General features: G+C 46.7%; 1 protein-coding gene across 1 annotated transcript; it reads right to left on the reverse strand.

Annotated features, from left to right (window-relative positions):
- Nucleotides 1-3,419: 3,419 nt before the first annotated feature.
- On the reverse strand, nucleotides 3,420-25,939 carry SHCBP1 (SHC binding and spindle associated 1). Its single transcript, XM_033156718.1, has 13 exons — nucleotides 25,543-25,939; nucleotides 23,687-23,866; nucleotides 22,607-22,722; nucleotides 21,500-21,711; nucleotides 20,877-20,969; nucleotides 18,400-18,633; nucleotides 17,330-17,498; nucleotides 16,448-16,568; nucleotides 9,681-9,812; nucleotides 7,327-7,445; nucleotides 6,781-6,867; nucleotides 5,305-5,467; nucleotides 3,420-4,244 (listed from the first exon to the last, which is right to left on the reverse strand). Exons 1-13 carry the CDS (start codon nucleotides 25,799-25,801, stop codon nucleotides 3,931-3,933), a joined length of 2,199 nt encoding a protein of 732 aa, XP_033012609.1. The 5' UTR covers nucleotides 25,802-25,939; the 3' UTR covers nucleotides 3,420-3,930.
- Between the last annotated feature and the right edge of the window lie 534 nt (nucleotides 25,940-26,473).

Here is a 26,473-nt window from a genome sequence, read left to right on the forward strand (position 1 = left end):
AACTTCTGAAACCCTGTAAAATCCTCACTTATTTGCAAAGCAGTCTGTAATTTTTTCTAGCCTAAGTATTTCTCATGGGGAATGTTTATTTAAAGGGCAGGTGTAAAATCTAACCAAGCTTTATTGTGCTTGGTAGCAATCACCACTGTACTAACTCTGCTAGGAGAAAGAATCTCTCTTCCAAAACTATCTAACAGGCTGTGGCCCATTAGCCGCCACTGCGTAGACAGCACTGAGCAAGATAGAACCATGATTTGACTTGGCATAAAGGAGCTATCTGTGACCATATGCACAGCAGCTGCTTCCTGTCAGACTACAATCCTAACCCCACAGTCATGGTTAGGATTGTTGGTATCTCAGAGCATGAAGTGTACGGCAGGCACCATCAACAAGTCAAGTCCTGCCACTCCAAGGGCAGAGATGGACAAGCTAAGGTCCCAAGGAATGCTCTGAAGGTATATGAGGCCACCCCCCTTCCCTTGCTGAAGCTAAGCAGGTCGTGATGCGGTCAGTGCCTAAAAGGGAGACTGCATGATGACCTCATGAACTCCACCTTGGGTTCCATAGGAGCCAACTCCTAGGGGTCGGGGGGCTTCAGCCCACAATAAAATATTTAAGGGGGGCAGGGCCCCACAAAGTTTATGGACATTCCCATTCAAATGATGTGTGTGCAATTATGTGATCAATTATGAGGGGCAGGACTTACCTGGGCCCCCACAATATTTTATTCAAGTTGGCACCCCTGTTGGGTTCCATGGTGGAAGAAAAGTTATATGTAAATGTGAGAAAATAAATAGCAAGAAACACTGAACTACAGTATGTCTCACCCAGATGAATGAAAACCTTGAAATGAAGAGTTAGGCATTAGAACCAAGTAGTATTCAAGTTCTCATGCAAAACAGGCTTCAGGCAGCTTTAAGTTTGGCAAACCCAAAGAAACTAATCCATATTAATTCTGAAAACTAGGCAGAGTATTAGAAAAGCAGCTGGAACCTTGATGCAAAAGATGTTCAGTAGGAACAGTCCCTGTTTTATTTTGGAAACACATCTCTTTTTCTCATTTGAAACGAGGGGGGGGGTTCATTTATCTCAGCTTCCTCTCTCTCTCTCCCCCACCCCCATCTCCCTCTCCAAAAAAAGCTGAATGCACAAGAGTAAACGGCAAGGTGACAATATATCCCAGAATCGATTGCTTTTAACTTGCCTTTTTAATCATTTATCAAAGGGTGGTGTTATTTTTTGTTGTTTTTTTTTGAAGAGCAGCTCTGCAGTTATTGATTTGTCACAAAGGACCATTCACAAACCCCCGAGGCACTCAGCTACTTACACGGAGAAAGTATTTTACATTCCACTTTATTGACCGAGATGAAGACATCTAAATATCAGCGCTTAGTTATACGAGCATCTGCGTTGGCAAGAAGTCTTCAGGGAAGAGTAAAGGCATGGTGGGGAAACAGAAGCTCAGGCCTTTCCACTGCCAGAGAAATAGATGAATTACAGTTCAGCGTATAAAAATGGTATACTAGTTCATATATAAAAAAGGAGTAATGAGCTTTGAACATTATTTCATTAAGAACAAAACTCTGTTTTTTCAGTACACATATCTAGGAACGTTGGAAGCTTACACCAAGAAGAGCCTGCAGGATCAGGCCAAGGGACTATCTAATCCAGCATCCACTGTTTCCAGCAGAAAAATTCCCTTATTCCAGCGCCATTTCCCGCTGCAAAAAAAGGGGTTGGCAGATATGGCCATTTCCCAATGCAAGAAAAAGGAATGTTGACAGCTATGATAAGTTTTCAGAGGTGCATGAAAATTGAAATACATAAAATGTCACGAGTGGAGAAACCATGGTGTAACATCTGCACCATACCAGACTGCATCTCCTTTGGAAAGCCTTCCACAATGAGCACCATGGACCGGCAAGTTTGCAATTTTTCGTTCACAAGCCCTTTGCCGAAAACTTGTTTGAAGCAAGCTAGCAGCGCTGCTCTAGTTCTGTGTGCTGCTCGGGTTCGCCAGAAGCGGTTTAGTCATGCTGGCCACATGACCTAGAAACTGTACGCCAGCTCCCTCAGCCGGTAAAGCGAGATGAGTGCCGCAACCCCAGAGTCGTCCACGACTGGACCTAATGGTCAGGGGTCCCTTTACCTTTACCTTAGCAGCACATCAGAAGCAACAGCCCTTTGAAAGCTAAAGGCAGCACGAGGAAGGATGCTTTCTATAGAACTTATTGATTGCCCTGATTTTAAAAGTCCTGGAAGTCATACCTTGACCAAACACAGCCCATGCCCTTTTGCCCTAAGCAATAAGGGGATGGGGAGAAAGCAAATCTAACACTAAAACAGGGGTTAGGGAACCTTTCCCTGTCCAAGGGATGTGCATTTGTGCGTGAGCAACATATACATCTCACAGTAGAGAAAGGAGCAAAGAACCTTTTATTGAGCTACCACTCGGTCATCCTTCCCTCCATTTCTGATGTTCAGGCATGAGTGCTGCTTTACATAGCCAAAACAGCACCACACGTACAAGACCCCTGGGAACCAACTCTAAGCAGAAAGGCAGGAATACGCTTCCCCAGTCTCCATTGCTACTCTGTCAGGGCCTGGATGAGTGACTCCCAGGTAGCCACATTTACACTTTAGGAGCCAATTCCCCTTTCGTTGTTGTTCAGTCGTGTCCGACTCTTCGTGACCCCATGGACCAGAGCACGCCAGGCACGCCTATCCTTCACTGCCTCTCGCAGTTCGGCCAAACTCATGTTCCCCTTACCCTTGAGCTAACCTAATATAGAGCAGGCACCCTGATCTTTTCGTTGAATTGGGCATCCAGGTCCGATAATGCAGGCATGCTTTTCCTCTGCGAACATGACTTAATCTCTATGCACGTTTCAGGCTAAGGCAAGAGAATTTCTCTAAAGCATTGTGTCATTATAGTCCTGTGGACTCGTCGTTTTGACTGCTGTTGTTTTGACGAAAGCAAAGCTGCCTCAGTGGTGTGTTTATTGAAGAAATCCACCACTCTTTCTCTGGAGATGCACATTCCTGGCCCTGGTAAAATGCCAGCTCCCCTCTCGGCCACTCGCAAGAACTCCCAAGCATACGGATGGACGACAACGCCTCTCTCATTCCTCCCACGTTCAAAGATGGAAGATCTCGCCCACACCTTTCCAAGCCTCTCACTCGGGGAAACGTTTCCAGAGTTAACCGAGACCGCCCTGAGAACCACCTGGTCTTTCTTCAGCAGAGCACAAGACTACAGTTTTCTAACACCCATTAGATCTAAGCACTTCAGTTCTACACCCTAATATATTTTAAGAATGCACAGATGGATCAGCTGTGTAACAGATAATGTTTATTGAAAGGGACCGACAGAATTCTGCACAAAACGGGGGGGGGACAATTTCCTAAATATATATATATTTTAAAAAGGTTTTATTTAAAAACAGCTGAAAATAATAGACCACCACTACTACGTAGGAAGCAAAACACTCTTTTCAGCTGTGGTTAAGAGGTCAACAGTTTTACGGTACTGTGAGCAGCGTCCTTCCTCCTGCAGCTGGAGCTTCAAATGTATTTTTTAATAAGGTGTCTTCTATCAGAAATAAATACAGTAAGTGATATATATGTATGTATGTATGTATGTATAGCAAGCAGAAAGAGAGCACATCCATTCAAAAGGTTCCACGGGGAAGTTTTCTTTTGCTCTCAAGTGCTGGGTTCAAAACTCACACAAAGGAGTAGAAATTTCAGTTGTGCAACCGACGTGCTGCATAGGAGAATAAATACACCAGAATCACACACAAGCAAGGAATGGAGCCAAATAATAATAATTATTTTTAAGGGATGGATGTCAACAGTTTCAGCTACTCTGCAGCAAGCAAGCCGGCAGCAAGGCTATATATTATCCCAATGCCATTCTACTAGGGAAATCTAGTAGAGAAATGTGCCAAAGCTCCCTTTGCCATTTCGCTTGAAGTGGTTGCCCACAATGGACACAAACATCTCCTGAGACATCAGGTTGTCGTCCGCTTCCGTGATGCCCAGGTTGCTCAGCCTCTTCTTACGCAGGTGGCTCTTCTTAAGAGATGCGGCGGAAAGTTCGTTGGCGATTTCAGAATTGCCTTCCGTGTGCTCAGAAACGCCTGCCTTTCCGTGTGGCTCCAACCCACCGCCGACCTGTTGGCGTGTATCTTCGCACGCCGGGGTGGGGACGTCGACCGTGGGATGAACGTCCTTCGCTTGCTCTAAGCCAGAAACAACGACATTAAGTGGAATCCTTACGTACGATTTGATTTTATTGAAGGAGCGTCTCCACCCCCATCGTTCTGCACGGACACTGAGGTCCAGCGCCGAGGGCCTTCTGGCGGTTCCCTCATTACGAGAAGCCAAGCTACAGGGAACCAGACAGAGGGCCTTCTCGGTAGTAGCACCCGCCCTGTGGAATGCCCTCCCACCAGATGTCAAAGAGAACAACTACAAGACTTTTAGAAGACATCTTAAAGCAGCCCTGTTTAGGGAAGCTTTTAATATTTGATGAATTATTGTATTTTAATATTGTGTTGGAAGCCGCCCAGAGTGGCTGGGGAGGCCCAGCCAGATGGGCGGGGCATAAATAATAAATTGTTGTTGTTGTTGTTGTTGTTGTTGTTAAATACCACATATTAAAAACAGTTTGAAACTTAGAATCATAACAATAAGACAGGACCCGAAAATGTACACCTCAGGTGTCAAAAAACCAGGGACAAAAGATGCACCTTCAGCTTCTCCTGAAACTGTATAATGAAGGCGCTAAACACACCTCTGTGGGGAGTTCCACAAGCTTAGGAGTTGCCAGAGAAGGGTCCTCCCCCAGGCTGCCACCCCCAAGGCTCTGTGGGTGGAGGAACCGCCAAGAGAGCCCCCTCTGAATGCATCAACCTGGCCAAAGGCAAAGCAGTTCATCATGGGAAGGGCTACTAGCCATCATGGCTATGCTCTGCCTCCGTGGTTGGAGGCAGCAACGCTCCTGAATGCCAGTTGCTGGAAACCACAGGAGGGAGGGCAGAGTGCTTCTGTGCTCATGGCCAGCTTGCAGGCTTCCCATTGGGGTCTCTGGTTGGCCACTGAGAGAACAGGATGCTGGACTAGATGGGCCACTGGCCTGGTCCAGCATGGCTCCTCTTATCCTGGGGTTCAGAACAGGCATTATAATTATAATTTTTTAAAAAATTTATATACCGCTCTATACTCGCAGGGCGGTTCACAGGTATTGTTCCCTGCCATTTCTGTGTGCTCAGATAGAACTACCTTTCATTAACAACTTACCTGGGCCACTTAAGATTGTGCCTCCTGAGCTTTCTGGAGCGCTCTCTTTGGCATACGGAGAGACAGTGGGTTTCACCAGGACCACTCCATACCCTTCGTTATTGTGTATTACGTTGTTCACCATTGTTATCCTGGGAACATCATAATTTTCATCCAAAAAGTCCTAAAAGCCAAGGTTGAATAAGGGTGAGAGACATGCACAGCCCAGAAGGTAAGATTGCTCATCTTCTCATTTCATATATTTATTATTAGGAAGTTTATACAGTGGCACCTCGGAAGTCAAACGGAATCCGTTGCGGAAGTCCATTCGACTTCCAAAATGTTCGGAAACCAAAGCATGGCTTCCGATTGGCTGCAGGAAACTCCTGCAGCCAATCGGAAGCCGCGAAAGCCCCGTCGGACATTCGGGATCCAAGGTAAGACTGTACTCTGTTTTTCTCTACTGTGGTGATTGTCAAAGCGGTTCCCATAATAATAAATGTAGGATAATATTTAATAAGAACAAAATCAACAAAACTCAACTGTCAGATCAAAGACAGACAACAAGATTAAAGACAGACAACAAGATGTGAGGAAATAAATATGTTTTTAACTTCCAGGGGCAGCAGTCCAATAGGGAGGTCACAGGGTAGGTGCCACTACAGAGAAGGCCCTCTTCTAGACCACAGCCAGGTGCTGTGTAGTCCAATCAGTAGATCTTCCCCATCAGATCACAGTGGACAATAATGAGCTAGAGGGGGCAGTGGTCTGATTCTGTACAAGGGCAGTTTCTAAAAAAAACATGGTTTACTTCACTCAAACAAACCACGATGGAGAGACCAAAAGCAGGTTCCAGCATAACACTAAGCCAGGGATGGTGACTTCTTTCCTCCTAGAGTGAGCCAGGAGGAAAAAAGGGTGCAATTTGGTCACACAGTCTATGGCAAGGTTGGGATGCAACCCCCCGCCCCAAGGTTCTTGGGCTGCATCTTCCCAACAGCCCCAGTCAAGCATGGCCAATGGTGGGAACTCCAGATCAGCTGCATCTGAAGAATCACATCTGATGTGCAGCTTACTGAGCTGATGTGCAGTTTACTGAGGAGGAGGAGGAGGAGGAGGAGTTTGGATTTGATATCCCGCTTTTCACTACCCGAAGGAGTCTCAAAGCGGCTAACATTCTCCTTTCCCTTCCTCCCCCAAAACAAACACTCTGTGAGGTGAGTGGGGCTGAGAGACTTCAAAGAAGTGTGACTAGCCCAAGGTCACCCAGCAGCTGCATGTGGAGGAGTGGAGACACGAACCCGGTTCCCCAGATTACGAGTCTAGCGCTCTTAACCACTACACCACAACTGGCTCTCCTGGCTCTACTGAGACATTGAAACCAATGAGAGATCATGAAACTATGCCCTTCTCTCTGCCCACACAGCTCTGCCAATCTGATGCTACCAGAAGCGTAGGAAGCAGCCCTGCTAACCCCAATTCTGCTTAGACACTCACTTTTATTAGGATTCCTTCCTTGCAATGGTGTATGCCGTTCCCCATCAACGTACACATGCTGCCCGGATAGATTTCTACACCGGCACCCTGCAATTAATAGGCGGAGATGTTGCTAATCAATAGGCAATTCTAAGAGGCTGTTGGAGAAATCAATAAGGCCTAGACTCCTGGATAATCAACAAGTGAACTTTGCTCTGGTCAACAGTTCAAGTGCGCATGCGATGGGCGATGGCTGGCGTTTGCACGGCCCGCATTCTGCTCTAACCAGAATAACAAAGCTGCTCAAAAGCACTGACACACGTTGCAACCGCCACGTAACACCACACAATGCTAGATAAACTGATTTGAAAGGGCAAACCTATTTCAGTAACTGTTTTGTAATCTTCTTGCAATTTCTGTAATTTTCCAGCGTATCCTGAGGAAGTGCCTCGCGTGTGCTTTTGAAAGAGGAGCGGATTATTAGCCGGCGTCGAACGTATCTGCCGAAGCTGCTTTTGTTTCCTTTTCAATGCGTCCGTCAATCGCAAGAAGAGCATCAATTCCTACCTTAGCACCGTACAAGTCGGAATTTTTCATTAAGAGCTCAGCCGATGTTCGTACCGCCACCCCTGTGGTCTCGCACTGCAACACGCAGTTCTCCAGGGTGGTCTTCCCTTGATGGACACCTGGGTGGGTGGGAGGGAGAGAGCAGAACGCTCTGAGATGCTACACCTGTAGCCCAGATTTACAAGTGGTTCCTGGTGAACCCCAACAAACACAAGCAAGGGATTCTAGGGTGTTTGAGTCACGCAAGCCTGGGGAAGCCCAGTGGTAGAAGGTCCCAGGTAGAAGGGCATAGAAGGTCCCAGGTTCTATGTCCAGCACGTCCAGGTAGGTCTGGGAATGCCCCCTGTGTCAAACCCTGGAGCTCTGCCATTCTGTATGGAGGATTCTGAGCTAGAGAGACCAGTCGCCTGATTCAGTAGAAAGCAACAGAAGACCCAGCTGTCTTTTGTGCAGGGGGGGGGGGAGGATGGAAAACCAGGGGTTAGAGGGACAGAGAGGAGTATCTTGCAAAAGCGTCACAAACAGAAACTCTTCACACTATAACCTTTGGTTGCTGGTCCACTGCAAAATTGTCACTCATTAGTTCTAAAGTGATGGATTTGTCTTTAGGCGGAACATTTCAGATACTTATTTTTAGGACATACAGTATTGCAATGCTGCAAGTTGCACTGGGTCTACTCTTATTAGCTGCTGGAAACTTTCCCTGCTGAATTGTTGTTTGCTGTTGTTGTTGTTTTTATTGCATTTTGTGGTTTGAGTTGTCGCTGCCCACTTTGGAGAAGCATCCTATTGAGAGGCAGGTGAAAATCTTCTAAACAAACAAACAATTGTGGGGGGGGGGGTGAGAAGGTCCTTTGGAAGCAGGGGCAACGCTGGAACTGAACAGGAAGCCTTTGCAGGCCAGATCTGGCCTCTGGGCCTCCTATTCTCCCCCCCACCCCATTAAGCATTTATCGCGACAACCAGAATTTTTAAAGAAAGTTACTCTTCGTAAGAACATTTTAGGGACATGCAGTTAGTAACTTCTCTACAGCAGTGGCCCAAGAACCCCCTCTTTTTGTGGTGTATGAATATATTTTCACATGTAGAAGGTGCTGAAATAGTCTTGCTAGCCCATGTAACATTTGTTATTCAAATCTACCTCTCGATGACGAAGTGTTAATTATCACCTGCTCCAGAAGACAGAAGGGCAGAGCCAACAAGATTGTTGTCAAATTCAGATAGGGGTGGAGGGGTGCCAGGTTCCCATTATGGAACAAAAAATTAAAAATATAACTTTTAATATCAAACGATGGGGGGTGGGTAGAGTATCCACGTTATGATACGCCTCTCTGGAACAGTTACAGGTGGGTAGCCGTGTTGGTCTGCCATAGTCGAAACAAAATAGAAAATTCTTTCCAGTAGCACCTTAGAGACCAACTGAGTTTGTTCTTGGTATGAGCTTTCGTGTGCATGCACACTTCTTCAGATACACTGAAACAGGCCATCGATCACCAGCCACCAACGAGGTGCCCCACTCCCAATGTTTTGGATGTCCACTCCCATTAGCCGCAGCCAGCGCAACATCCGCCAGCATGGTTGATGGGAGTCACAGCCCAACACATCTGGAGGGCGAACCACAAGGGTGACAGCAGAACTAGGCTATTAATAAAAGCAGAGATGAAAGGTAAGAAGATGAAACTTGAATTAGAACAAATAGGTAATGCTTTGATGCAACAGATACAGGGGGGATAACGTTAGAAATATGATGCTTCTAAGAATTAAACTGGGTCCCTGCCATTAAAGGCTAGGAACATAAAAAGAGCTTGCTGGATCAGGCCAATGGCTCATCTAGTCCAGCATCCTGTTCTCACAGTGGCCAACCAGATGCCCCAATGGGAAGCCCGGGAACAGCGCTACAGTCCGAATGCTCTCTGCCCTCCTGTGGTTAACAGGAACTGGTATACGGAAGCACTCCTCTGCGGAATTACAGATCTGGGCTTCCCCACCGCAAATTCAGATAAGAAGGAAGGGAAATGGCAAGGGGGGGGAAAACAAATGAAGAATGGGGGTGGTGCCTGGAAAAATTTGCAAGCCAAATCATGAGCCTTGCATGCTGGCCTGCTGGGTTAAGGCAACCCTCTCCTCTTTGGCTGTCCCACCAAGGCAGAAAAATCTTGGGGTATTTCAATCCCACCATACACGAGTAGTAACAGAAGCCATCCAGGCATGGATCAAGTTGCGGCAATCGTCCTAGACTGTCGATTTCACCTGCTATTAGGCTTCGCACAGCAGAAGAGGGACGGGGACCAACCCACCACTTAGTTCCTCAGTCCAGGCACACCAAAGCTAGGTGGCAAGCTCAAGGTACTTACTCAAGATGCCCTCCACGGCATCATGCTGGACCAGCTTCACGCTGGAGATTTTCACGTCCGCGGCAGTGCACTCCACAAAAGCGTCCCCCTTCCCTCGTTTCTCTATCACGATGTCGTCTGGCAAACCGTAGCCTGTGGAGAAAGTTTCAGGAGGCAGGAGGAAAGAATAGTTTTGGCAATGTTGCAACAAACTCAGGGACCAGGCAGAGGGCCTTCTCAGTAGCGGCAACCTCCCCTCAGACGTCAAGGAAATAAAGAATTACACAGCTTTTATAAGGCATCTGAAGGCAGCCCTGTGCCGGAAGGTTTTTAACGCTTCATGTTTTTATTGTGTTTTTAGATATGCTGTAAGCTGCCCCACATTGGCTAGGGAAACCCAGCCAGATGGGCGGGGTATAAATAATAACATTATCATTATCGTTGTTGTTATTATTATTACCACCCTGTAGCAGCCACGCCACCAGCCAATGTGCTGTAGTGGTTAGAGCATCAGACTAGGGCCTGGGAGACCAGGGTTCAAATCCTGCTCTTGGCCACAAAGCTCAGAGAGTGGCCTTTGCCCAGTAACTAAGTCTCGGCACTAACCTACCTCACTGGGGATAACACATCAAAGGAGAAGAATCACGTCTACCACCTTGAGCTCCTTGGAGAAAAGGTGGGATATACTTGTAACAACAATAAACCAGCTTCCTTTTTACACACTTCTGAATTTTAGGAGGGACGTTCTGCTCAGTTCTACAGCATTTGGTTAAATGACATACGCAACGAGTGTCCCTCTCCCCCTCCTTTTTAAGGTTGCGATGCTGGGTTAACTAAGCTCTCCACAGTCGCTCGCTCTGAAGCACTTAAGAGAAATTTACGAGCATGTAAAAAAAAATTTTATAGCTCGTCACTAGCAAGAACAAACAACAAGGCAAGCTATAGTAACAATGTCATTAGAGAGCCATGAGATCTTCCTGGAATTAAAAAGAAAGAAAGTGCAGGAACTCTTGTTCACAAGGCACATCCAGCAAGGAGGAATCTTCTAAAAAGTAGCTCTTTAGCTGTGGTTCTGGGTTGTACTACATGAACCTTGGAATCCCTTCCAACTCTACAGTTCTCCAACTCTATGAGGAAAGCACTAGGAACCATAGCAAGGCTGAATTCAGACACAGGATTTATTGCGGCAGTTTCCCAGTTAGGATGCTAGCACTTCTGTCCTCATTTGTAACATTCCTTTCACGCTGCAGGAACTGTTGCATTACGAAACTGTGGGGTTGTTGTTGTTTTTTACTAATATACTGGCAGGTCACCCTAAACACTGACCATGCCACTACTCCCCCACCCTTTCCACACATGCACACTTCTGTCCCCCCCCCACGATTCACCCACGGAAATGGCAAGGAAGAACCATTTGCTGATATACCACCCCAAATTTTGTCACTTTGCTCGTGGCTTTTTTTTTTCTCTCTCTCTCTCTCTCTCTTGTAGCAATCTACACAGAAATAAGTGCTAAACTTCCACTAGTTCAAATGTAGTGGGGAAGCCATGGCTCCCCCACTATGTGAACAAACCTTCCAACGAGTCTTCGCCTCACCTCTCCTTTCACAGCAAGGAGGAAATTGGGAACACCCACTTTTAACTAAATGACTGTTTCCTTTGAAGTCCAAACTTGGGAAACTGTGGTTTGCTTCAAACTCTGGTCAGCACAAAGCAGTGACGTTAGCTGCAGTGATAGCTCAGTCGGTAGAGCATGAGACTCTTAAAACTCAACGCCATGGGTTCGAGACCCACTTTGGGGACAAGATTCCTGCAACGACAGGGGGCTGCACTGGATGACCCTCGTGGTCCCTTCCAACTCTACAATTCTAAGTGGCTTCTGTTCCCAGTTTCTTTCCAAGGCTCATTCACGTGGCAGGAATCCACGGTTTCCCATTAAGTGTGAACCAGTACCGTATATCAACATACAGATACAGATAGGTTCATTTGAGCACAACTATTTTTGGTGCGGTTGGGAGGTGCATGCATTGGTGGGCTCACTTTAAAAGTCTTGGATCAATTTATCAGTAAAGCTACCACTGCCTTTCCAAAAAGGAGTCCATGCTACCATTAGTGTAGAGGCCTGGGGTCACTGGGAGTGTGTGTTAAAGACCCATTACTATTTCTGTAGCATGGGCCCCTGCCCTACATTGTCCTAGAGCCAACCAATCAGCTTGGAAAGGGAGCTTTTTAGCCACTGAAAATAAGTTCTCTCACCCTTTGGGCTAACTGGAGCCAATCAGAGTGAAGGAGGTAGAGTCAGCCACCGAGGATCGGCTCCTAGAGTCAGCTCTGGAGAAGTCACAAGGAGAGAACACAGAGAAGTTGTTCCCAAACGCTCCAAAGGTAAGCACTTGGGGAAATTGGAAACACAAGTTGCTTCTGTTTCAAGGGAAGGGAGTGTGCAGGTTCTGTACTGTATGATGGGACTTCAAAAGAAGATATTAGAGCACTCCAGATGATTTGCCCACATACCTGCACAAGAAATTGCAGGTCTGGGTGCAAGGCAACACATGGAGATCTGCACCAACCGTTGCAATGCATTCCCCATTATTGTTGTTGTCGTTTAGTCGTGTCCAACTCTTCGTGACCCCATGAACCAGAGAACGCCAGGCACTCCCGTCTTCCACTGCCTCCTGCATGGTCAGGCTCATGTTGGTAGCTTTGAGAAGACTGTCCAACTATCTTGCTCTCTGTCATCCCCTTCTCCTTGTGCCCTCAATCTTTCCCAACATCAGGGTCTTTTCCAGGGAGTCTTCTCTTCTCATGAGGTGGCCAAAGTATTGGAGCCTCAGCTTCAGGATCTGTCCTTCCAGTGAGCACTCAGGGCTGATTTCCTTCAAAATGGATAGGTTTGATCTTCTTGCAGTCCATGGGACTCTCAAGAGTCTCCTCCAGCACCATAATTCAAAAGCATCAATTCTTCGGCGATCAGCCTTCTTGATGGTCCAGCTCTCACTTCCATACATCACTACTGGAAAAACCATAGCTTTAACTATACGGACCTTTGTCGGCAAGGTGATGTCTCTGCTTTTTAAGATACTATCTAGGTTTGTCATTGCTTTTCTCCCAAGAAGCAGGCGTCTTTTAATTTCGTAACTGCTGTCACCATCTGCAGTGATCATGGAACCCAAGAAAGTAAAATCTCTCACTGCCTCCATTTCTTCCCCTTCTATTTGCCAGGAGGTGATGGGACCAGTGGCCATGATCTTAGTGTATGTTGTATAATTATGTTGTTGTTCAGTCGTTCAGTCGTGTCCAACTCTTCGTGACCCCATGGACCAGAGCACGTCAGGCACCCCTATCCTCCACTGCCTCCCACAGTTTCACCAAACTCATGCCAGTCGCTTCGAGAACACTGCCCAACCATCTCATCTCATATAGTTATATTATTGTATAAGTATAAGATGATATAATTGTAGGAAGTATAATCTTGGAAGGGGTGTAGCCATGACTATCAGGAAAGGACCCTGCCCTTCTGGATTTGCCACTACACTGCTGTATGCCATGCACCAACAGCAACACTCAATGGCTCAAATTGGTCCATACAAACACAAACACACACACACACGAGAGAGAGAGAGAGAGACTCCTCCCTTATCATTAACACCCATCCAACATCATTAACAGACCACGTTGCTAAAATGCCACCCAGCGCTTTTATTTTTCACAGCTTCCAAAAAAGGAAAAAGCAGATCTATCAAACGACAAGCAATAAGACTTCCTGGCACTTGTTCAATCAGAAGCGTCGACTCGATGAATAAACTAGATGTTGGCTTTTGTTCCTTAAAAGCTCGTGGCGATGTCTGGTCTAGTACGCTTTAATTTGCTTGCTCACATTCGCCTGACCTCTCTTGATAGGATGCGATTTGTCATAAATACCACCCCGAGTTCCCGAGCCATCTTATTCTCACTCCTACTGATAAAGAAATTTATTGAAAGCCTCTGTCCTGCAGGGGTACCACACACTGGCATGCATATCTATATAAATCAAACATTCGAGAAAGACTGGGAGAAAAAGAAAATCATTGTCATAAAAATAAAGAAGCAAAAATTGTTGGGTTTTTTTTATTATTTTATTTTAAAGAAGGCCGGCAAGAGCGGGGGTGGAAAGAGTCTGAACAGCAGGAAATTAAACCCTCGGCTCTTTTTCCACTAAAGACTTTTGACAAGAGAAAGATAGCGACTGCAACATAAGCCCCACAGCAACGTACAGCCTATTATGCTAACAACCGCACAGCAGACCCCAAGTTCTTTTGGCAAACTTAAGGAAGGTGGAGTTGTCCGCAGTGAAGAAAGTCCAGGGAGAGAGTTACATGGTGGAAACAAAAAGGGGTTTGTGGCCGTTTCTCCAAAACAAGACAGAAGCATATCCAGGACTGCCTGAATGAACCCTTATATATCCAAGCTGGGTCAGGGAAATCAGCTACAGGAGCATCGATGGTCATTCCTGAGTTGGCAAGGCTCGTTTGACAACAAAGAACCAAGCCTTTGGTGCCATCGGTCCAGTCCTGTGGAACTCTCTGCCACTAGAGATTCAGCAGGCGGCTTCTGTGCCAACTTTTAAACGCCTACTGAACACTTTTTTTCTATTCCGCCAGTCCTATGCAGGCAATTAAGGATACATCCCTCTACCATGGTTAAAGTCACTTCCGTCCTTAGAAGGAGGTGGTGTTGCGGGCAGTCACGACCTCCCCACGTGCACAGGAGGTGGGTGCCCAGCCCCTGTGCGAAAGGGGGAATCCTGGATGCGTCACTCCCAGGTTGACCAATCTGATTGCCCTGGGGGTGTGTGGCCTGCCCCATTTAAGCAGGGCGCAGCCGGGAATTCCTCCTCTTCCCTGCTTCCAGCTGCTCCGGTTTTCCCACCCACCTGCCCTTTAAGGTTTTCTTTTTTCCGACCTTGCTATGGACTTCGGTCGGTCGCCGTTGAGGGGCCTGGTAGGAATTTTTCCCACTTGGCAAATTGGCACCAGCCATTTCGTTTCTGCGTACCTCGTAGCAATTCGTCACAACTCTTGGTATTGGCGGTTAGGCATTGGAATATTTCTGTAGAAATGAAGAGGGGAGGTTGCGCCATCAACTGCCCCGCATTTTGAAGGATATTCCGTTAAAGGATTCCAGGGGGCGTGGCCCTGTCCGAAGCCCAGGGAGGTTAGGGCCTAAGGCACACCCCCTATCGGTCACACCAGGGGGAGTTCCTAGTTGATGTGCATCAGCAGGACTCCCTCTACTGGTGGTTAACCCTTCCCGGACCCCCAGCACACGGGCTGGAGTCAGATATAGTCGGTTAGATCCAATGCCTAAGCCAATACCACTCATCATCTGTAACCAATAAAGTTGTGGCCTTTTTTCTACCCATTAACCTTATATATTGTGTCATGTGTCATTTGTTTTTTCACGGTGGGGTCGGACATCGCCACGCAATTGGTGTTTGTTTTTAGTTTTAGTTTTATGTTTTTAACACTGTAAACTGCTTTGGTTATTTTAATGACACGGCGGTATACAAAAGTTTTTTACAAATAAATAAGCATTTCATTTTGGACCCATATTCCTGGATGAGGGCGGCTAGCCATGGAGATAAGCTTCAGAAAGTCCAGATGGTGCCAGTGAAATATGAGAACATGAAGGAATAGCAACAGAGCTAAGAGGCTTGACTGATCGCCATAGCTCTTATATATACACATATCTATAGAACAGGGGTTTCTTCATATACAGTGGTTACCTCGGGTTACGTACCTGATCCATTCCGGGGTGCCATTTGCACCTCGAAAAGTACGCAACCCGAGTGTCCATTTTGCACATGTGCAAAAGCGCAATATCGCGCTTCTGCGCATGCGCGAACTGCAGAGAACACTTCTGCGCATGCGCAGACCACGCAGAATGCTTCTGCGCGTGCGGGGCAATCTTTACTTCCAGGTTTGCGGAGTACGCAACCCGAAGCGTTCGCAACCCGAGGTATGGCTGTATTTTATCCATTACATTTCTATACAGAACAAGGGGACCGGCCCACTGACTTAACCGGAAAGGGGTGCTGCTCCCTCAAACATGCCCCTTCCTCCACAATGTGCAGAACATGTTAGACAGCTACTCCACATAAAGACCTACACATGCGTAAGCCCCATGGTACAGTCTCCTCTCCCACCCCTTTGAGGGCAAATATCTGGCTTACATAAGAAGAGCCTGCTGGATCAGGCCAATGGCCCATCTAGTCCAGCATCCTGATCTCACGGTGGCCAACCAGGTGCCTGTGGGAAATCCAGAAGGAGGATTCCAGCACAAGAACCCCCTCCTCTCCTGTGGTTTCCAGCAACTGGTATTCGGAAGCATTGCTGCCTCCAGCTGTGGAGGTGGAGCCAAGCCATCATGGCTCGTAGCCATCAGTAGCCCTCTCCTCCTCCATGAATTTGACTAATCCTCTTTTAAAGCCATCTAAGTCAGTGGGCACAACTGCCTCGTATGGGACCGAGTTCCACGGTTAAACTATTTACTGCATAAAGAAGTCCTTCCTTTATCTGTCCTGAACCTTCCAACATTCAGCTTCGCTGGATGTCCACGAGTTTTAGTTTTAGGAAAAAACGAGAAATACTTCTTCTCCCTACCCAATTTCTCCTGGGATTGAAGTCCCATATTGGCTGAAACCCATATTGGCTAAGGCTGATGGGAGTTGGAGTCCAGGTTCCACCACTCCTTGTTTCAGAGAGAAGAAGGAAAACCCACCAAGACTTTTAACAAACACAAGCTCTAACCTTCTAGTTCAATGCTGTCAGCGACGCACAAGGTGCCCTCCACAATGTAGTGACCAGGGCAAACCACGATCCTGTCCCCTGCATAGCAGGCGTTCATAGCAGACAGCGGGTCGCTGTGGAACTGAGAAAGAGGAAAGAGATATCATCAAAAGCAACGTTCGGGTGCTGGGAGAGGACTCAGACCTTCTCTCCATTCCAGGTCTTCACAGTTTTAGAGGACATGTGCCCAGGACATTGAGGCAGTGGTGAGAAAGCTTTGGCCACTCAAATGATGAGGAACTCCAACTCCCACCTTGGCCAATGGGAAGGGCCAAGGGCGATGGGAGGGGTAGTCCAGCAATAGCTGGAAGGTTCTCTCCACCAATCCATTACCAGGAAAAATCACATGAAAATGGGAAGATGCCTAACCAAGTCAATGCCATGCTCCAGCCTTCAACAACCTGGTGGCCTTGAGGTGTTGCTGATGGATTACAGCTCCCATCAGCCATGCTGCCTGGGAATGATGGGAGTTGTAGTCTAGGAACATTGGAAGCTACTTAAAGACTCTGTCTCCTTCCAGAAATTTTAATTCTGCAATAAATAATGTTAATTCATGGATGGGCAGCCTACAGCATGCAGTCACCACTCCCAACTGCAACTTCCCCATATGTCAAGAAAGCACCGCGTCCCTACAGCCAAGTTTTCAGCCTGGATAGCTCAGTTGGTTAGAGCATGGTGCAGATAACGCCAAGGTTGCAGGTTCAATCCCCGTATGGGTTTGCATATTCCTGCATTGGATGATCTTCAGGGTCTCGTCCAACTCTACAATTCTATGATTCTGTGATCCAGGCAACAAAAAAACAAATGAACAACAACATACCAAACAACCCTGGACTACCGTACCTGTATTTCCATTTCTTCATTACAAGACTCTGGAGAAAATTTGTCCCTGAGCAGACACTGCAGCAAGCTAGACATCATGGTGGCAGACACAATATGGGTGGTGGTGCTGCCCGAGGGGCGCACTCCCCTCGCCTGGAGGCGAGAGTGCTTCTGGTAGCCAAACACATACCTGCAAAAAAAAGAGAACGTTCCTTAAGCATGTTCAGGTCCTAGATGGACGTTACATCCAAACAAATAATTGTAACGGAACATATTTTCTCTTGTAAAAATAGAGGACACACAACCCACACAAATCAGGATCAGGACTATAGTATGTGGGGAAGGTAGAGTTCAGGACTAACCCATGCCTATGTGAGGCACTACAATTCCCATCAGTCAACAATGGCACCATGAGAACGTAAGAAGTACCACCTGCTGGATCAGGCCAACGGGGGCCCATCTAGTCCAGCATCCTGTTCTCATAGTTGCCAACCAGATGCCAAGCAGGATTTGAGCACAAGGGCACTGTCTCCACTTGTGGCTTCCAGCAACTGGGATACAGAAACATGACGGCCTCTGATTGTGGAGGCAGAGCATAGCCATCGCGGCAAGTAGCCACTGCAAGCCTTATTCTCCATGAATTTGTCTAATCCTTTTTAGACCGGGGGGGGGGGGGCGTGGAGGTGGGACTCCCACTCCCAAGCAGTTACTTGTTCTTGGAGGAATGTGGCCATTATACCAGCATCCCACCAGAATGGAAGACAGTGTGGGAAAGAAAGGGTTAAGCCCCCTCCCCATGGTCCTGACAGCTTACCCCACCCACCCTCACACACAAGCTATTTTTAAAGGGGGGGACAGATTAAACATGCAATCACATGTTTAAAATATTATCTGTCTTGGCCCCAAGACTGGGCAAAGCCACCCAGAAAAATCCATGGTTGGACTGAATTCAGAAAGAAAAGATCTTCCAAGATCCCAAACGCAACCCTGGTCGCTAAACCCTACTGCTTTGTTGTTGTTGTTGTTTTTATTCAAAAGGCAGTAAAACAAAAATATTTTCAATTAAAATGAAAATGCATTTTTTGCATTACCTCAAAAGAGGGTTTTCAATCAGCTTTAACTTTTGTTTCAGGTGCTCTATCCTGTTGTAGAGTTTCATCCCTTCCACCACGGAGACGTTCTCTGCTTCGGTGTCGGAATCGCTACTTGCGAGGCTGTTCCTGAGGTCTAGAAACCTGCGGTAGAGCTCTTCACACTGGGAGAGGAGGCCGTGGTAGTCCGCCACCAGCGCGGAAGGGACACGCTCTTCAGCAATGTCATAGTACCTGGAATTCAAAATTAGGACGTCATTGATTGGGGGAAAGAGGAACAAAAATCAAACATTGCATGAAGGAAGCCAGAATAAAGAAATCTCAGGAGGAACAGCTTGGGTAGTCTGCTGAAGGGGAAAAAAAAACCCACAACCCAGAGTCTAGCAGCACCTTAGAATCATAAAGATCTAGGGTTGGAAGGGACACCCAAGGCTCATCTAGTCCAACCCTCTGCAATGCAGAAATCACAGCTAATGAATCCCTGACAGGTGGCCATCCAACCCCTGTTTAAAAACCTCCAATGACGGATTGCTCACCGCCTGCCAAGAGAGTCTGCTCCACGGCCAAACAGCTCTTACAGTCAGAAAGTTCTTCCTCATGCTTAATCAGGCTCTCCTTTCTTGTCATTTGAATTCACTGGTTCGGATTCTGCCCTCCAGAGCAGAGGAAAACAAGCTTCCTCCATCTTCCACATGACAGAGCCCTTCAGATATCTGAAGAGGGCTATCATATCGCCACTCACTCTTCTCCAGACTAAATATACCCAGCTCCCTCAGCTGCTCTTCTTCAGGCTTGGTTCGTAATATGACCTGCGATACTTTGGAGCCGGTGTGATGTAGTGGTTAGAGTTGCTGGACTAGGACCTGGGAGACCAGGGTTCAGATCTCCTCCTCTGCTACAAACATCACTGGGTCACTGGGTGACCTTGGCCGGTCACTAACCCTCACGGCCGAACATACCTCACAGGGTTGTTGTGAGGATGAAATGGAGAGGTCTAAGCCACTTTTGAGATCCTGGGGGGGGGGGGGGAGAGAAGGTGCACCAGAAATGGAACAGTAAAATCTTTCAGAGCAAAAGAGCTGTGAAGCAAGAAGCAGGTGGGAAAGTGGGAATTTTTTTAGATGGACTTAGCCCCCCCCAAAAAAAAAAAGAGGGGGGAGAAAGGGGATAAAACCCTGTTTTAAATCTATCGCACAGCCCTGGGCCACTGCAGGGAAACTCAGAACACCCAATTTTATTTTAATTTTGACATAACTCCTCAAAGTGCCTCTTCTTGCCTATAAAATTCTACTGTTGGTGTTACAGCACCACCTAGAGGTAAAGTGACCCTATGCATGTGATATAATTTAGAAAACACCCCTAGAACTGTCCCCAAGATTACTTTTCATTCCACGGCGATGTTTTCAGAACTAAAGTGGAGGTGTCAGGGAGTTGCGTGTTTACGTTTTGAGGCAGCCAAAGCCACAGAAAGGCTCAGAAGCTTAGACGGTCCATGATGCAATTTGAGACAGCTTGCTATCCGACTCAGGAACGTGAGAGCCTGACCCAAATCACCCCGATTTTCCTTGTTATTCGGGGTACACACAAAACCAATGCCCAGCCCTAGTACCGTGTTCCCCCGAAAATAAGACATACCCATAAAAGAAGCCGTAGCAGGATTTCTATGCATTTGCGCAATATAAGCCATACCCCGAAAATAAGACAGTGACGCAGCACCTCCCTTAAGACGGCCTGGATAGGCATGGCTATGCAGCGTACTGATGCAGAGCGGTTAAAAGACATCCCCCCAAAATAAGCCATAGTGTGTTTTCTTGAGGGGAAAAAATATAAGACAGTGTCTTATTTTCGGGGAAACACAGTATATAGCCATCATGACTAGTATAGAGTCATCAACAGCGTTTTCCTCCACCAATCTGTCTAGTGCCAATTTAAAGTCCTCTCTAAGCGTTGCGGCAGTGAATTACATAATCCAACTAAGCACTGACCAAATCCTTACTTGTCCTGTAAGCTTCTCCTATTCACCTTCATTGGATGCTCCCAGACCCCAGTACTGTGCTGACATTTCTTCAGAGCTCACTCTCCAGTTAACCTCTCAACTCAATTCCCCATCTCTTCAGGCCTCGCCTCATTCTCCACATACACTTCCTATGTGTTCCTCCTCTGCACCCGTTTCTTGCCTCTTAACTCCACATACTTCTTGCAACCTTTTCCAGTACCCCACCCTCGCCAATAAGGTTTCACACTCAGTCAAGCTGACAACTTCCCCTTCCCTCAAAGGAGCTGGACCGCAAGCAGGTTTGTTGCCCAAGCAACTGAGCATTCCCAGCCAGGGCACCAACTCCGCGCCAAAACTATGTGGGAAGATTCACTGCCACAAGCTCATTTACAATACAACATAACTCCTTTGGAGTTGGGAGCGGAAGCTGCTTAGGTACAGTCAACTCCCAAGCTCAGAAATGTTTTAAAGAGGGACTTACAGCCTGAGCCGAGGTTCAACACATCTGACAAAATAATCGAAGTCGTCGTCGTCCTCTTCATCCCAGCTCCGCCAGATGTGCTTGTAGAAAAACCTTCAAAAACAAAAAAAGGGGGAAATGTTAAGGACGTCAAGGAAGAGCGTGCTGGATCAAGACAGTGGCCCATCTAGCCCCGTATCCTGTTTTCACTGTGGCCAACCACACGCCTCTGGGAAAGCAGGACAAAAATACTTCTGTGGTTTCCAGCAACCGACATTGAGAAGCATTGCTGCCTCCGACCACGGAGGCAGGGCATAGCCATCTTGGCTAGTAGCCTTTGGAAGCTTTCTTCCATAAATCTGCCCAATCCTCTTTTAAAGTCATCCAAGTTGATGGCTAATCATGTGGCATTGAGTTCCACAGTTTAACTATGCACTGCGTGGAAAAGTGCTTTCTTTTGCCTGTCCTGAATCTTCCAGCTTCACTGTCCTTGAGTTCTAGCATTATGAGAGAAAGCTTCTCTCTCTCTCTCTCTCTCTCTCTCTCTCCACAAACTCTTCTCTTTCATAAACGTCTATCATGTTGGGTCTAGGCCAAGCCATGGGCGGGCGGGTCCCCAGCATAGGCAAGCCATATAATCTTACCTGACGTGCTCGACAGCCAGTGCAGTGTGGTCAAATTCCCCCGACTCATCAAAGACAACCCACAACTCCCGCAACGGCAGCTGCTGCGCCTTCAGTTCTAAAAGCTCCTGCATGCACTCCTGAGTGAAGGCATCGCCCCCGCATGTCTCACACAGGAAAGGCTCACAGAGGCGCACCACCGCCTTCAGAGCAGAGTAATCCACGTCAACAACCTGTTGTGTTAAAAAGAGAGGAGAGAAGAGGCACGTTCATGGTCTGCGCAGCGCCATCTGGGGGGCAGGAGGATGGTTTCAAGGACCCTCCAAAAAAAAACTCAATGTGGTAATAATAGTATTAATAATACTATTAATTAATAACAAGCTTGTTTTCTGCTGCTCCGGAGGAGGGTAAGACTCAAATCAATGGATTCAAGTTACGAGAATTCCAACTAAACATTCGGAAGGGATTTTGGACGTGGAGATCTGCTTTTGGTAGTGGAACGGACGCCCTCGGAAAGTGGACTCTCTTTTATTGGAACAGAGGCTGGGTGGCCACCTGCCAGGGATGCTTTAGCTGCAACTCATGCGCTGCAATGGGTTGGACTTAAGGACCCTTGGGAACCAGAGCAACTCCACAATTCTGTGATTCTAACACCACCTCGTCCTTCTCCGTAACATCCCAGGGCAGATTACAACAATTAAAAAAAACCCTGTTAAAAACAGTAGCCCCCAACAGGGGTGGTACTGCCATCTGGGGGTGGAGGGAATACCTAGCGGGGTACTAAGAGCCAAGGGGGCTGCAGGGCAATGCTGGAGGTATATATAACTGTTGGTATATAACTGTTGAGTAACAAATGTAATTTTCTATATGGAAAAAAATATTACTTAAAAAAGAGACTGTGAAAAGCTGGTACCACTGGATCAAAATCATCAATGGTGCCGAATTAATTAAATGCAATAGTTTTTACTGGATTTTGAGTAAACGTGCAAGTAATAGTGTTTGAATTTTTATTTTGTTGTCATATTCCACAGTGGGTCACGCAACGCAAGCGATCCCCCTGGCACAAACACCCAGCTCTGTCAATGGTTCACGTGGAACCAAGCCTCTGGGCTGCCTAGCAGCACTTACTTCAACCAGGACCTCAAACACGCTGGTGCGCCACACTGCCTGCCACCCAGAAGGCTCAAGGACCTTCTCCAAATAAGATGCTGTGTATTCTTGGACCTCCGAGGCTTTGCAGTCAGCTGGAAATAGAATGGGGGGGGGAGAGAGAAGGGGAGATTACACACATCCATGCACCAGAAAAGACACAGGCAACACCCTGAATGCCTTTGTGAGCACAGCAGACGGAAAACAAATGAAAAGGAGTCACTTTAGGTGAGCACTTTCAATGCACAAAGAGATACAATGAGAACTTCTCAGTTGTTACTGGCCATTGAGGAAGCCAACAGGCCAAGGATAGGGAACCCAAGGCTGCAGGACTCCAGCTCCCATCATCCCTGACCACTGGCCATGTTAGCTTGGGCTGAATGGGGTTGGAGACAATGAAATCTGGAGAAACTTCAAGTCCCCAACCCCCTTCCGCTAGCTGCAAGAATTTGAGCAGCACAGACCTTGCGGAAACTAGGAGGGGCTCACAATCTGCTGCAAACCCACACAAATACCTCCTAGGAGAGAAGGCTTGCAACAATGGGCTATGGTTTCCATTTGTGCAGAGAGAAGATAAGAGGTTGGAATCTACTGGTGAATCGCTGGGTGATTTGCAGCTCAGAAATGGTGCCTGAATCCCAGCAGGATTTTAAAGGGGGGAAACGCTCAGCTGGTAGAATCCCTGGCCTGTAGTTAACTCAGACGCAGGTTTGAACTTGCAGCTTAATTATGATATTTATCTGTGCTGAAATGGCAATAAACAGAATTCAACCCCCGCACAACCCTCATTTGAATGCAGACTTGCTGCTGCTGCTGCTGCTGCTGTTGCTGTTGTTGTTGTTGTTGTGCCTGGTTTTATTGACTCTTCTGATGTAATGTTTTAGCTGCTGCCATTTGAACACACCAGTTTTCATGCTTATACTTATTAATTTATTATTGGTCATTCTGTAAGCCACCTTGTGAAGGTTTGCACCTTAAACGGGCAAGGTGACAAATACAAAAAACCGTAAATAAATCTGGAACCCCGAGCACCGCCTCGGAAGCCAAGAGGCTACTCACCCAACATATAGTCCTGATAGGTCTTAAACCGCTCATAGAACAGGAGGTTGTTTGTCTGGAAAGTGTCTGGGAAGAGGGCATTCCTCTCTGGCACGAGCCTTTGCAAGGAGGTCCCCGGCTTGCCATGACTCCCATAATCGCTGCAGCTGCTGCATTCACTATCGCTTTCTCCGTCCTCATCTTAGACCAGAGAGAGAGAGAGAGAGAGAGAGAGAGAGAGAGAGAGAGAGAGAGAGAAATCATACATCCAACTAATGTATTCTTGAACACATCAGACAAAGCCTTTAAAAAACAAAACACAGCTCCAAATAGCTATGTGCTACTTAAATATTTTGCAATTCCACACAGAACATATAGGAAACTTGTGATGCATTAAACACCGGTCACTTTTAACACACCCATCATGCCTTTTTACTAAAGTGAAAGGCCTAATTTCCAGCTAGGGGCCCAGTTGTGCTCCGGGTGTTGATGGGTTGCTGATTTTAAGGCTTCGGTGGGTTCATATGGGAAGAATCATTCCTTCAGATTCAGGGGCCCCAATGTTAGGACATAAGAAGAGCCCCTGCTGGATCAGGCCAGTGGCCCATCTAGTCCATCATCCTGTTCTCACAGTGGCCACAATGGGAAGCCTGCAAGCTGGCCAGGAGCACAGGGGCACTCTACCCTCCTGCAGCTCCTAGCCACTAGTATTTAGAGGCATGACCGTGGGGGGGGGGGTTTTAGAAGATAACTATTATAGCTAGAAACAGCCTTCTCCTTCATAAATACGTCCAATCCCCTTTTAAAACTATCCAAGTTGTCCATCACTACCTCCTGTGGAGTAAGCACCACATTTTAACCATGTGGTGCATAAAGAAATTATTTTATCTGTGCTGAAACTTCCAACATTCGGTTTCATTGGGTGTCCACAAGTTCTAGAGTTTCATGAGACAGAAAAGTGTGTGTGTGTGTGTGTATACACACACACTCTTTTTCATGCCATGCATAATTTTATAAACTTCTATCGTGTCAGCTCTTACTCACCTGTTCTCTAAAACTAAAAAATCCCAAACGCTGCAACCTTCAGCCATAGAGTCACTTCATCTCTTTGATAATTTTGCTTACGCTTTTCTTAACTTTTTCCAATGCTACATTTATTTATACTATTCTGAGGTGAGCCAATCAGAACTGTATGCAGTATTCCAAATGCATTCACACAATAGGTTTTGCTGACAGCATTATGTTTAGGAAAAGAGGCTTTGTTCAGAGGGGTCACTGCATCAGCCTCTCAGGTTAACCTACCTAACAAGGTTGTTGTGACAAAAACAACAATAGGATTTGCAACAAGCCAAATTCTTTGGAAGGAACAGCAGCATGGAAAATGTAAAAAAAAAAAAAGGTAACCAACGTCAGCTCCAATTACAGATAAAATGGTCTGATCTTTTTAAAGGGAAAACAGGATCAACTGAAGAAGGGCTGGATTAATTAAGAAAAATGAAATGTGGCGTTAACTCGTTAACTAAAGGCATCATTTGTTTTGGTTATAGGTTATGGGAAACAATGAACACTGCAAAGGAAAAAAAAATAGAACTAGATATTGTAGTAGAACAAATATATTAACAGAAGATACTAATCCTACTCATAGAATGGATTGTATTTCAAAGAAATGTAATTTGAATCCTGGGCAACTGTTCATGGAGGGAGTGGCATAAACTTATAGTTACACTGTGATCAATATTGTACTTTTGTAATACAGTTAGTTTGGAAAATAAAAACCCCAATGTGAGCAATCAATTATAGGATTTAAAACAAGTACGCAATAATGAAATTTGTTAAAGGAGGCAGAAGGTAAACAAACAAACAAACCACTTGTTTACCTGGTTTAAGGTTTTCTGGTTCTTCCTGTGGCTCAGAAATGCTGGCATCCGGAGCGGGCTCCAGGGACTCCTCTCCCCGTCCATCACGCCCTTCCTCCGTTTCCCCTGCTTCCGTCTCCATTATCATAGCGCCCTTCACCGTCTCGCCTGGTCGGTTCTCATTCGCTTCCTCCGCTCTCGCTGGGGCATCCGAGTCCACGGTATCCATCGCTGCCTCTTCCAGTGGCGGCGTCAACGATTTGGGCGCCGGATCAGCCATCGTCCCCCTCCTCCTTCAACTCGGCCCGGGCCCCCGCAACTTCAACCCTCAACGACAGCCAAGCGGCCAAACAAGCCTTTCCTTGTACATTTCAAACCTTCCCGGGCAGTGAGCTCACCGTCTTCCTTTGCGTAACGCGCGGGAGAGCTCGGATTGGCCGAAAGGGGAGACTCGGAACGTCGCGGGAGCCAATCGGTGCGCCGGCAGCGGGGGAGTTGTGGAACGTTGAGACTTCAGGGCGGTGTCCCAGCGTTCGAAGTGGGCGGGGAAAAGGAAGTAATGGAAGGTTGAGATGGAAAGTGCAGAGAGACAGCTCTGAAATCTCTCTTAAGCAGGGCCGGATTTAAGTTTGATGAGGCCCTGAGGTACTGAAGGTAATGGGGCTCTTCATATGCCCAGCTGTCCTTTGTCAACAACAAATTGTCGCTGTTTTTTGTGTTGAATAAATGCTATATGGTAATTTATGGACCTAATACCGGTAGGTATCTAAAGCCATTTGCGCATAACAAAATATGTATTTCATCAAATTACCTTGTTGAACTGAAATACAATTAAGAAGTATATTAATAGTGAAATAATTATTAAGCTCTATAATAATAGTGAAATAATTATTAAAACACAGAGCCTAGGGCTTGCCGATCAGAAGGTCAGCGGTTCGAATCCCCACTACAG

This window comes from Lacerta agilis, chromosome 8 (assembly GCF_009819535.1).
Source record: "Lacerta agilis isolate rLacAgi1 chromosome 8, rLacAgi1.pri, whole genome shotgun sequence".
NCBI lineage: Eukaryota > Metazoa > Chordata > Lepidosauria > Squamata > Lacertidae > Lacerta > Lacerta agilis.

What these genes read in the sequence shown, in the direction of transcription:
- SHCBP1 (XM_033156718.1), bottom strand. Translation starts at nt 25,801, where the DNA reads ATGGCTGATCCGGCGCCCAAATCGTTGACGCCGCCACTGGAAGAGGCA. An exon ending in CTGGCTGTCGAGCACGTCAG is followed by an intron (nt 20,970 to 21,499) that starts GTAAGATTATAT and finishes TTGTTTTTGAAG; the next exon opens with GTTTTTCTACAAGCACATCT. An exon ending in GTTGAACCTCGGCTCAGGCT is followed by an intron (nt 18,634 to 20,876) that starts GTAAGTCCCTCT and finishes TTTGAATTCCAG; the next exon opens with GTACTATGACATTGCTGAAG.